The following is a 12,541-nucleotide window of genomic DNA, read 5'->3' as shown; positions in this document are numbered from 1 at the left end:
AATGGAAAATGACAGCTCAAATTATGTAGGACGTTATTTTATAGTGGCACATGCAACGTAGTGGGGTTTCAGATGTTTAGTAACATATTGAACTAGAACGGCACTTGGCAGGACGCATACCTCCGCCAGGCTGAACAGTTTCCATTTTGCATCCCACTGACAGGCCAGATCTGGATCCGGACCTGAACCAAAATATAACCGGCTTGTTTTGGTCATCAACCCAATTCATCCATCAAGTTGCATCTGAATCGATCACCAACTTTTTGAAATATCACATTATACATCGTTTTTTGGTCTATCTCTCGATGGTGAAGAATCACTTTCAAAACTAAAAATTCTCGCATCCAGATCCGCATCCGGATCCTCACCAAAATCTAATCAATTCGTCCTTGTCACACATCAAGCCAGCCCAAGAAATTTTGCCAGAATCAGTCCAATTTTTTGAGATATCCTGCTCACAAGCAGGCAAACAGATACAGACAGGCAGGGATGAAAACAGCCTCCATCCACCTTCTGTGGCAGAGGTAACAAAGGCATTAGGAGATGACAGACAAATCAACGGAGGAACATTAAAAAACAGAAGCTCTTCAGGCTTTGTGCAGACTGACAAAGAAGATCCCACTCCTCACAAAAGCCCCCGGCAGGATAGTTTGTACACAAGTGATGTGGTATGAGAAGATTTAATTCTACACCTTTGGGCCACTTCCCTGGAAAGAGCATCATCCATGTGTAAACATGTAATCCTGCATGGTTGACCATCATCAGCATGGAGCATTCAGCATGCATTTATCTGGAAGTGCGATATGTCACTTCATCCTGACTATTTTTTTTCACTGTCACAACACTTGCTAGTTTGAATTGAGGGGAAACACATCACATGGAAGCTGAGAGCCATGTGGTGATGCATGGCCTTGAGTGGTTCTCATACTTTTTAAGTCACCACGAAATCCCAATTTATCCCCCCCCCCCCCAAATCATGCATCACTTTGAGATCGATGTGTAATTGTCACGGCTGCCTGACTAGGTCGATTTATGTGGACCACAAGTAGGGTGATGAGTGTCAGGTACACCCTGTTGGTTAAGATCTCTCTGGCAATAGTCGTGTGGCACATCGTTCTTTTGAACCCACAACATAATTGATAAACAAGTGCAGAGAATTTGATGCTAGAATCCCAAATCATCAGCTCCAAACTCAGATGGGATTACAAAACATAAAAACCCAATTTACAGTAAATGAGATCATTCTGTGGAAAAGAACGAATCTTTTCCAAATAAAAACAGAAAAAAGTTTCAGGGATGTGATATTTTTTTCAATGAGAACTTGTTTTATTGGCGATTACAAAATTAAAATTTCTGCCAAACCACAGATAACTCAAAAAAAATAAATCAGAGACATGCCTTGAATGTGCTGTTGCTATCTCCAGTTTCTAATGCAGATTCGTGCTCATAGTCGCAAGTTCCGTTGTTCATGCAGCCACACACAACGAGAGAGAGAGCAAGCTGGCCAGTGGCTTTGCCGTTTGTAGCCAGTACGATGGCAAATGTGCGCTCCACCGATGTGGGATGCCATGTCAACAAGCCACTCGCTGAAAGCAGGAACAAAATTGCAACAATGTGGGCAAAAGAAAAGATCAATGAATGCAGAGCAGAAATATTCTCAAGCCAAACAAACATGGTTTTCCATAGATAACTGCTAATAGAACTTTCATACTACCGTCGGAACTTACCACAGCCGAAAAAGAACATCTCAGAGAACAAGACTTGTACATGAGTTAGCTGATTAAAATAAGCAATTTGGTGTCTGTCTATCTGTCTGACATTTTTGACCATGATACATTCGGTCATTTCTTATCAAATCACAATCAAACTTGACAGTGGGACGAATAGTCACACAATGGAGGTTGTAGTGATTTAACTTACCCCCGTGCCCAAGGATGATAAGCGCCTTGCACGAACTCCATATTTTTTTAACGAAAAAAAAAGGTTGGAAACATTGTCGAGGCTCGTATTGGCTCGCTAACACACAGAACATATAACAAATGGAGCAGGAGACAAGAGGGGTGGGAGAGGGAAGCACAAAGCAGTTGAGAGCAGAGACATCAAGAGATCTGTGGAAGGGAGAGGGATGGGGTGGGGTATACGGGGTAAAGAAGATGGATACTACAGGGACTTTCAGGAAAGAAAGCAGTGGGGTGGATTAACAGGGGTAGAAAAGATCATGGTTTGGATGGGGTAAGATATGAGATGGTGGTGAACAGCTGCTTTGAAGACATGGAGGGAAGAGTGGGATTGAAGAGATTGTGGGAGTTTGTTCCAGAGGCAGGAAAAAATAGGAGTGAAAGAATAAAAAGTGAGAAGTAATTATTGATTTTGGCAGTTTCACCAGAAGGTTGTTGCTGGTGAACTTTAGGCACCCTGTGGAAATATAGGGGGGGGGGGACAGAGCACAGACAGAGCAAAGGGGTGGGGGGGGGACAAGGCCAGAGAGGAGATGGTGGAAGACAGAAAGACCACCAACCTGCCTTTGGTAAGACAGTGAGCAATCCAAAGACTCAGCTTCATCGCGGAAGATACCAATGATCCTAAAAGCCTTCATTTCCACAGCGCGAAGCTGAGCTAGGTGTGAGGCAGGAGCACCAGCCCAGAGGGGAGAGCAGTACTCCATCAGGCTGTGGATGAAATATTTGTTTGTGGTTAGGAGCTCAGGTGTGCCAAGGAAGGCCTTTGTCTACATGAAGGATGCCTCCAGTTTCGCAGGACTTGGACTTGCTAAATAGGATGGTGTATAAGACTTTCAATAGCGCTAAATTTCTGGATTTTAAAAATTAAAATTAGAAGACAGTCTGCACTTAAACACTGCATGGGGTATTGTGTTCTTTGAACTTTCTAGTGTCTGCTGTTGTATTTTATAAAAAAAATTCTTAAAAACTAATTCATTGGTCCTATTTCCATTACCTTTTCAGGAAAACTTATACTCATACACAATAGAGTTAAAAGTGTCCTCGTCTCTTTTATGTCATTCCTCTCTTAACTCTCTATTTGTCCATCCATGTCATTCCGACCACCTTGTACTGTTTCTCAAAAATAATTTCTCAAATCTACATTGCCTATCCATTATATTATCTCAAATACTTCCATCACATCTGCAATGAATCTCTTCCGGAATGAAATCATCCCTATGTTTTCAATGCTTCATCTGAACCAAACCATGACAGCCCTGAAACCATTCTCATTTCTCTACACTGAACCACTTCTATTGGTTTCTTGTCACGAGCGAAGAACCAATTGTTAAGGATGGGGTTAATTCCCCCAGAAATACGGATGGGAAAACTACCCCAGAATTATGGACAGGATATTTCCTCCAGAGTTATCGAATGGCCAAATGTCCCAGAATTACAGATTTGTTAAATCCCCCAGAATTGCCCTATTTTATTGTGATTTGTCATCCACCCTCCCACCGGGAGCAGCCACCATGTCATTACATATTTAAATCAAACGAATGGGGCGCTCCCACCACCGTGAGTATAATCAGAAGTTTTCAAGTCATTCCATCCAGTGGTTCGGAAGTACACAGAAGTTAACAAAACAAACAAACAAACACACAAACAATTTTCAAATTGGATACAGTTCTTTCTACAACAATGAGCCAATGAAAACATACATTTTTTTTTTTACAAATGGTCTAATCACTTTTCATTGAGCTAAGACGAGTTTTTATTTTTATTTTCCATAAAAAGTATAAAAATTACAATGAATACTGCAAAAATGTGAATCAAAACACAATGTAGATTGAGCCAACTCTTACCTGTGATGTTTATCTCGGTGGAGTTTGTATCCAAAGAAAATGTGACGTTTTCACCATCAGTTACATATGTTGTTGTAAATTCATTGTTTATTGGAGATTGAAGCTCGTGTTCACCAGTTATGTTTGGTGCGTAAGCATCTGGATGAGAAATATTGTTTCACTTTAGTGTTCCATGGCTATCTAACAAATTTATGGTAAACATCTTGTTTGGTGGGACTGCATATGTGACATTCTAAAGAGCAAAACTAATTTGTTTAAAAATGGAACCTCAATGCAGCTGTCACGAGATAATCAACATCAAAGGAACACTATTAATTTAGTGCATAACAAAGCTACTTACTGAGTGATGATTTGGTTTCTTCCATTTGATTTTTTGCATTTAACGTGGCTTTTCCGACTTCTGTGTCATTTGTTGTCAGGAAGTCAAACAAGCAGGAGGTCTCATTTCCACAGAGATTGGTTCCTCTTTCGAGTTGAGCAGGAGAAGCTTTATTTATGACATCATCCATAAACATTGGTTGAAAAGTATTCCTGATTTTTCTCGTCGAGTGTGGCATGATGCTTTCATTTTCTAAGACCTCCCCTGGAAAGTGAAGAAAAATCAAAGCTTTACTATTATAGTTTGAGAACAGTCAGGAAAATATTGGCAAATCCATGGGCAAGGTGAACCAGAAGAAGACCAGAAGGTTCCCCTCAATTTAAAAAAAAATTTCAACTGGAATGGCACTCAGGAGAGTGCATACCTTCACCAAGCCAAACAGTTTACATTTTATATCCCACTGATAGGCCGGATTTGGATCTGGACCTGAAACAAAATCTAATCAGTTTGTTCTTCTCACCGAACCAGCTCATCCACATAGTTTTGTCATAACACATTCACAAGTTTTTGAAATACCATGATTATGCATGGACGATGACCATTGCATGGACGATGCCTACAATCTGTGAAAATGTCAGAGTGATCGTCTGAATGGTTTGAGCTGTAGATGAGTGGACAAATTAACTTGCAGAACAGATAAATGCAGTTGGAAAAAAAAAATGTTGCCAAGTAACAAGAAAGATGTCATGCACTGCATGACACTTGCAAATTACAAATAAACAATAGTTGCCATGGAAACACTAATTTAGTAATTAGGAAAATTTGACCAATTAAGTATTTTACATGATGGAATGTTGTGCATCACAAATTTGGTTGGTACATGTTTTACTTGCCACCTAATGGGTGTTTATGTTTAGGATTGCATTGACCTTAACCTTTGGCTAATTTTGACCAGATTTTAAACACATACCACAATGAATACAAATCAGCTGTGTATGTTTCAATCTGATATCTTGAAAAATTTTCCTGAGATTTGTCAATTATAAAATCACAAAAATATCCCATTTCATTGTAATGGGGTAAAATTGCTGTCATGGACACCATTTTCTCTTTGCCACATGAAACTTTTTCTATGCCACATGGGACTTTTTCCTTTCCATGTGGGACTTTTCTCTATGCCACTAACCATTGTGAGCAGAACGTGAAAATAAAGAAAGATAAATTTAATTAACTAAATATGGTTTGTGCCCTTTTAGCTTGGTACTGAGGTGGTTCACCAAAAGGGGGCCTTTTGCTTATGACTGGTGATTATGATTATGATTGCAGAAGGCCCTCAAACAGAAGGTCTGATGGGGCCTATGTGGTCTTTGGGTACTAAGGGGTCTAATGGCATCTGCAGGGTCTTAGGGTCCAAAAGAGTCTTCTGAGTCTTTAGCATCTTAGGGATATAAAGGGTCAATTTAAGAACCCGACCTTGCCTGGCATTGCCCCAGTGCTGTTCTCATCTTGTTGGCATTTTGAAGAAATCAATTTTTTTTTCTATTTTTTTTTTTTGTGGCAGCCTAAAATACTTCCCAACACCCATTAATGAATGAGGCCTGGGATCATTTAATATTAAATTTCACAAAGATACAAAGGCTTCGGCACTCAAGAGCGATTTTTAAAAATCCCCAAAAAATCCAACATAAGTTACTTACATGTGAGACCAAAATCAGAGTAGAGAGTCTTTTCTCTCGGTGGCTCATCTCCATTAAATGGAATTATTGTTCCATTCCGGGAAGTGAAATCATCCTTTTGATTTTCATTGAATAAACCTGAAAATACATTTTAATTATGATCACCAAATTTTTTTGAAAATGGTATAATTACTTTCTGTTACAATGAAGTGGCATTTGAACAGAATTCTCATTATAAAACTAGTACAGTATCTTTAAAATCTTTATTCTTTACCAACAATTTTATTTATGTCAAGACAAAGTGCTGGATACCGATGATAATAGATATGTACAGAGATTGACGAGATATTTGATTCTTACAGAATTTGACTTCAGCAACATTTAAAATTTAATATATGGATGATGGTCTGATAAATTTAAAATGAAGAAAGCATGTTTACCAACTTGTACAATTGATGGGAGTGATAGAAAGATGATTATTTCAAAAGCGAGTACTGATGAAAAAAAAGTAAAATGAACAGCGAGCATCCCACTTGGTCCACCATGTTTCCACACTGCACATACCTAGCAGGCCTTGGGTTTTATTGTGGAAAGAAGAAGGTAGACTAATGGTGAACTGGAGAGCACCGACTTGAGCTGTAACATTGACTGAGGCCCCGCTTGGGAAAGAGACCGTCACGTAACTTGGCTTCGAACGCCACAACACCATATTGTTGACGACAATTTGATCCTCTGAAGGACAAGAAAAGAGAATGTGAAATCCTCAGGCCAATATTCACATTTCTGATATGCAGCGGTACATTGTAATGATGAGTCAACTTATTGGATTGCACATCATTCTTCAATGAAGAATATATTAATAACAGATTTATAGGGTGATCAAAAAAGTTAGAAAATAGAGAGGGGTGGGTGAGGGGGGAGGGTTAACTCATCTTGCAGGTTTTCCAATATTAGAAAATATCAGCAAGGTTCATCTTGAAAATAACTTAACAATTTTACATTCGAGCCAAGACATCATCCATGTCGCTGAGTGTGCATTCTAATGTCATTCCTGGAGAGCAATTTGATCCGATAATAATCAAAGTCTGAAGATTCCATTCCAGGCCTCAGATAAATGGCTCTCATAATTGGGGAATAATTTATGCCTCATGGGTTTATTTCCTGAAATTGCTGCAGAATGCAGGCTCAATCTAAGCACCTGTAAGAATGGCACTCCCATCAGGGCATGAACTGAAATGGGGAAAAATCGCCATTAATCATAGACAATCGATTGGGATTTGAAGTAGCCATAATATTTCAACTAACTCTATGAACTGGTGCAATCACTTGAGTCTGATACTAATTTGTGTCCTGTGTGTTTATCAAAGTTGTATTGTCAATTAAGTTCCTGCATGTTGAATTTACTGTTCAGTTTTAAACATTTCATTTTACAAACCAATCAGCTGTTAAACTACTCAAGTCGAAAAAATGAAACCAGCTGTTTCTGCAACCACCGATATACACTTAAATATAATAACTTTATCTCAAACCAAACCTCATCATTAAAATCGGATAATTGTCGGACTAATTTTAGACTTTTATTTTCTTTCTGGCACAGTCAAGTGAGAAATTACCGGAAGTCCATAACCACTGAAGTTGTTTGATAAATGCAAGTGGGACGTTCACTCATGGTTCAAATCTCATCAGACATTAAATGCTGAGATGTGTTTTGAACCTCGGATTCAGTAAGCAAAGGAAGGCAGGAATGTGAAGAATGGTGTCAAATATAAGATTAGATTAGTGATAAGAGACTTTAATAGCATTAAATAGCATGAAGGGACATATAACACATTCACTTTGCGTCAATAGCAGCACGATTACTGGATCCTCCATCGATGTTGCAAAGTCTTATGTACCAAGAATGATCTGTTTGCCAGAGTCAACGATCAGCCAGTCAGAGGAAGACAATTGTATTTGCCATGCGCTATAATCTCGCATTCAAAAGAATATTACGCATTAGGTGTTCAGTATTTGCGTTTCATTTACCTGTGACATTAAATTCAGTTCCATTCAACCAAAGAGTGGTGTCATTTGTTCCATTCAGTTTCCATTCCACCTGGGAAAAAACAAAACAATAATAAGTCTCTTTTACTCTTGCAAGCTCATCCTGAATTCTGAGTCACAGAAAGCAAGATCGTTTTTGACAAGTGGAAGGTCACAGCAAAGTTTCAGGCTGAAAGTTGGCGTCTGTAACTGCCTCCCATCTCCCCTCCACCACCACCTTCCCATTTCCTCACCATCACAAAAACTTTAACAACTCAGAAGCTGAAATAAATGATTACCAGTACCTCCCATGTTCATGCTTCCTGAAAAAGAATTGGCATCTACTCACTTTAAAGTTCTCTTCAAAATTTTTGGATTCATGTTTTTGGAATATTAATACAAACAAGTATACAGCACCTTCAGAAAGTATTCACACCCCTTGTCTTTTTACATTTTGTTGTGTTATAGCCTGAATTTAAAATGGGTTAAATTTTAAAAGATTTTGTCACCGATCAACACAAAATACCCCATAATGACAGTGAAAACTTGTTTTTAGAATTTTTTTTACACTGTACATTGAGTTGCACTGTACATCAAAAACTACATTTCTCACTCTCCATGTACTGCTCTTACACCTCCCAAACCCCAGGAGTACCTCTGGCTGTGACTTCCCCTCCACTCCCACCTCATGTTTGTTTGTGTTTTGTACCATCCTCCCAACAGTGATGACTTTATCAACCTCCACCTCCACCTTTTTTTCTTTTTCTTTCTCTTTCTCTTTCTCTTTCTCTTTCTCTTTCTCTTTCTCTTTCTCTTTCTCTTTCTCTTTCTCTTTCTCTTTCTCTCTCTCTCTCTCTCTCTCTCTCTCTCAGAACCATTCTGCAAACTCTCCCATCTGCTTTCTCAACAATAGGTTGAGTCACTCAAAATCTTGGGTCTCACTCTCACCTCTCAACCAAATCACTTCCAGGTTATCAGGAACTGAGATAATGAGAGTTACAGTATTAATATAATGCATGATGTAAATTGCCATGCCTCCCCCTCCTCAATCCATCCTTGGGCGCAAAAATAAGTCAAAGCCTGGAATATTTAATGTCCACACACTGATCAAGGAAAAAACAAGTTTCAGCGATTGCTGCAAGATCCATGCTATTATTGTTCCTCATCAAGCCGAATTTGTCAACCTTACTATTAAGGGAGTGCATGTTGCACAACACTGCAATGGAAGGTAGACACGGGTGAAGTTAACAGCTATTCAATCTCAGCATTGTTATGTTAATGAGGATTTTATACCAAGGCTCCCTGAAAGAACGGTGTTTGGGGCAGTCTCCAAAGATAGTCAAAATTGAACGTTTGATATGGCTTCCAGCTCCGTGTCCTCGTTTTCGTTTACAAACTCACTTTTGGTTCAGCACATGATGCAAAATTCCACATTCGCGGGCAGTATCAAGATGGTAGGGATTGAACCTCAGCTGGATGTAAGTGTTCAGCACTGTTGTTCAGCACTGCACACAATCCTACCATGTGACAGTTGTATCTTGCACAGCCAAAGCATTTTGCCATAGCAGTCATCTCCTCCACAAGACCGATGAAAGTAAGGGGATAACATGTACAATGTGGGCAGAAAAAAGTTCAGAAACCTCCACACAAATTAAACCAGGTAGGATTGATATGCCACCACTCTGAATGCAACGGCTAACTCTCAAGGGTGAAGGAGGCAGGACAGCAGCAGCTATGTGCAGTACCATCTTGAGTATCTCCCAATCAATGGGTGATAGTAGTTGGTGGGTAACATATATTGAAATTACTCTCAAGAAAAAGCTTCACTGAAACTTGATACAGAGGAAATGGGTGATACTGATTGGTCAAGTTCAGACAATGTGTTTGACATACACTGGTCAACAAAATTTTTTATACGAGGGTGGAAACGTGTTCTGGACTAAATCAAGTATGCTGATTCTGAATCTGAAGTCAGAATTTTCTCAGCACATCAATATTTTGAGTTATACATATGGTCCAATTACAGTAGCTTGCCCTGGTGAGTGATTTTGAGTGATCATAAATCATTATTTTTCTAGTTTTGGTTTCAATTCCATCCATCCATTGGGAACATACTCTGTGCAGAGTACCATTGGTGCTGCCTAAGCAGTCTCCTGGGCTATTGGGTGCAATCCTGGACGGGTCACCACTCTGACACAGTATACCAGCATGCTGGCACTCATTTTGCCAACCTCAGAAGGATGACAGGCAGAGTCAACCACACCTGGTATTTATGCAACACCCAAGCAGGATTTGAACTCAGGATCCTAGGATCCCAAGCCCACGACTCTAACCATTAAGCCAACACTAGGCATGTTTCAATTATTGCAATACAACTGTTGTAGAATATTATTTCTCATAAAATGAGCTTTAGAATGCACTCTAAATTTTTTTAAATGGATGAAAACTGACCAAGCTATTTGGATATATGAAAACTGACTAATCTGACCAAGCCCCAGATCTGAGAACTGATGTGTGATCCTGAGTTCAAAAATAAACTAAACCCACTTGAGTTTGCAGCATGGGAAGCATTTGTGTTGGTTGTGCAGAACTTTCTTGGAAACCATAGAGATGAACATTAGTGGACAACATGCTAAAGGCCGATCAGTGAATGGGCTGTAGGATGTCTCTTAAAATGCACTTCTTGCATTCTCATCTTGATGTCTTCCCACCTAATCTGGGTGAGGTAAGCGATGAGCATGGCGAAAGGTTCCACCAAGACATTTTGGTCATGGAAACCAGGTATCAAGGCCGGTTCAACCCAAACACGATGAGTGATTACTGCTGGTTCCTACAACGGGAGACGAGTTCCACACACACAAGCACAAGAGCAAGTGTCTCACACACTTTTGAACACCTCTGAATAGTGCCTATGCTGACTATATTGAAAGGAAGAGTTTAAACTTGAAGTGTTGTTTCTGAATCACTCACAATGGGGCAGATTTCCTGATCAAGTTTACACCCTTCCTAAGATTATCATGTTCTAATGTTTTATTAACTTCTTTTTCTGCACCTTGATTATGTTCTTGGTTTGTATACTACAAATTATACACGGGGACCAATCATTGTATCGAAATGTGACATGAATGTAACAACTAAGCACTGATATTATGCTAGGTTCCCACTGTCGTGCGATCCGTTACGAATGCCATGATTGGCCATTTGTAGCTGATCATGGAATTTCTCTTAAAGTCTGTTCCCACTATCACGATGTGCGGCACGATTGAAATCGTGGTCTCACAGAGCGTGGTGTTTGTCTTGTCTAAGATCGATCCCGATCACCACGATTCGGAATTAGATGCGATCTGTCACGCTTTGTTACGATGCAATACGATCTGATACGATTATCCCGATTGACAATTGAGCATGTTGATCGTAGAAAAATTTTGAACCGTTCAAACATTTTCTACGATTAACACGATTGCCACGACTGACCTCAAGATCTGATAATATCTGATAGGATCACCACGATTAGGCCATGATTAAGACCACAATTTCAATCGTGCCACGCATCATGATAGTGGGAACCTAGTTTTAGATGTACAATGTGGTGATTTGCAATAATAAAGTATCTAATAAGGCATGCTGGGTATCATTAATACATGTAAATATTTTTAAAACCTGACGTGCTGGCTAAATTCTGACTACACATTTGAAATCAGTGGCCCAGATTTAGCAAATAACATCTGCATTTCCCTAAGAAGCAGATGAAAAGTTTGTTTTTTTTGTTGCTCAGTGGTTTGTTAAAAAAGGCACACTGGTTGTTATCAAGGCAACATAGAATGCATACGGACAATCAGGAAAAAGTTACCGTCAAGCCATCATCTTCTTTTGCTGCCAAAAGAACAAAGTTTGTCGCTGGGAGGTTTTGGGAAGGCCCAGCCCGTTGGGTGCGGCCTTGCATCATCAGGTAGGTGCCGTTGGTGTTATTTCCTTGCAGAATGACAAAATCACCAAGACCATTGAAGGTGTAGCTGACTCCATCCAGAGTAGTGAGATGAGGATCCCCAAAGAGAGCAGCTAAACAACAAGGACATTACACAAACAGTTAGACAAGGTTTTATGTTTAAACTGATGACATAAAATAAAATACAGTGCTGCAAAATGAATGACAAAATAGCTATCATACCGGGTTAAGTGGAGTCGTTTTTGTCTTTGGAGACAAAGCAAAACATTTTGATGATGGATTCAAATGACGAAGGCTTCTTTGATAATAATGATCCCAGTTAAGGCACCTTTAGTCATTTGAATCCATGGTCAAATATGGCCCGTTTGGCCTTTGTCGATGCAAATTTCTCCAAAATTCGCATAATGGGGTTGAGGGTGATAGTAATGATAATAATGAGAATAAAAATGTTGCCAATTAAACTTGATTGAAAAGTAAATGTCTTGTTATAACCTTTTAATGGAAAATGTACTCAAATACGACATGATTATTACAATTCTGTGTGCTTGAACATGTATCTATTTTAATAATAAATATTTGCATTTTAAATGACCTTATATCTCTTTTCTGTATTGAAAGATGATCAATCTGCCCAGTAAAGGTGCAACTTGTTCCCCAAAAGAGATTGACCTTTCAAATAATCTTTAATAATCATTCAATATCATAGAATCACCTATTATTTGATTTATTCTGCGAATTAAGGGATTCTCATCTGAAAGTCTGGTTGGAAGTAC

At 39.2% G+C, this 12,541-nt stretch overlaps 1 protein-coding gene across 4 annotated transcripts in view; it reads right to left on the bottom strand.

Moving 5' to 3' along the window:
• LOC147019126 (uncharacterized) overlaps positions 1–12,541 on the bottom strand; it is a 106,311-nt gene that overhangs the window by 58,577 nt on the left and 35,193 nt on the right. For all 4 annotated transcript variants that reach the window (XM_085899933.1, XM_085899934.1, XM_085899936.1 and 1 more), the window contains exons 17-23: positions 11,673–11,881; positions 7,826–7,895; positions 6,365–6,532; positions 5,822–5,938; positions 4,146–4,388; positions 3,806–3,943; positions 1,399–1,586 (exon numbers count right to left, since the gene is read on the bottom strand). In XM_085899933.1, coding sequence (XP_085756059.1) covers positions 1,399–1,586; positions 3,806–3,943; positions 4,146–4,388; positions 5,822–5,938; positions 6,365–6,532; positions 7,826–7,895; positions 11,673–11,881 — 1,133 coding nt within the window. The remainder of the gene's footprint in view (positions 1–1,398; positions 1,587–3,805; positions 3,944–4,145; positions 4,389–5,821; positions 5,939–6,364; positions 6,533–7,825; positions 7,896–11,672; positions 11,882–12,541) is intronic.

This window comes from Eptatretus burgeri, chromosome 10, assembly GCF_056783735.1.
Source record: "Eptatretus burgeri isolate ZD-2024b chromosome 10, Ebu_testis_v1, whole genome shotgun sequence".
In the NCBI taxonomy this organism is placed as follows: domain Eukaryota; kingdom Metazoa; phylum Chordata; class Myxini; order Myxiniformes; family Myxinidae; genus Eptatretus; species Eptatretus burgeri.
Note: the sequence above shows the minus strand (reverse complement) of the source record. Positions and strands in the feature narration are given on the sequence as shown.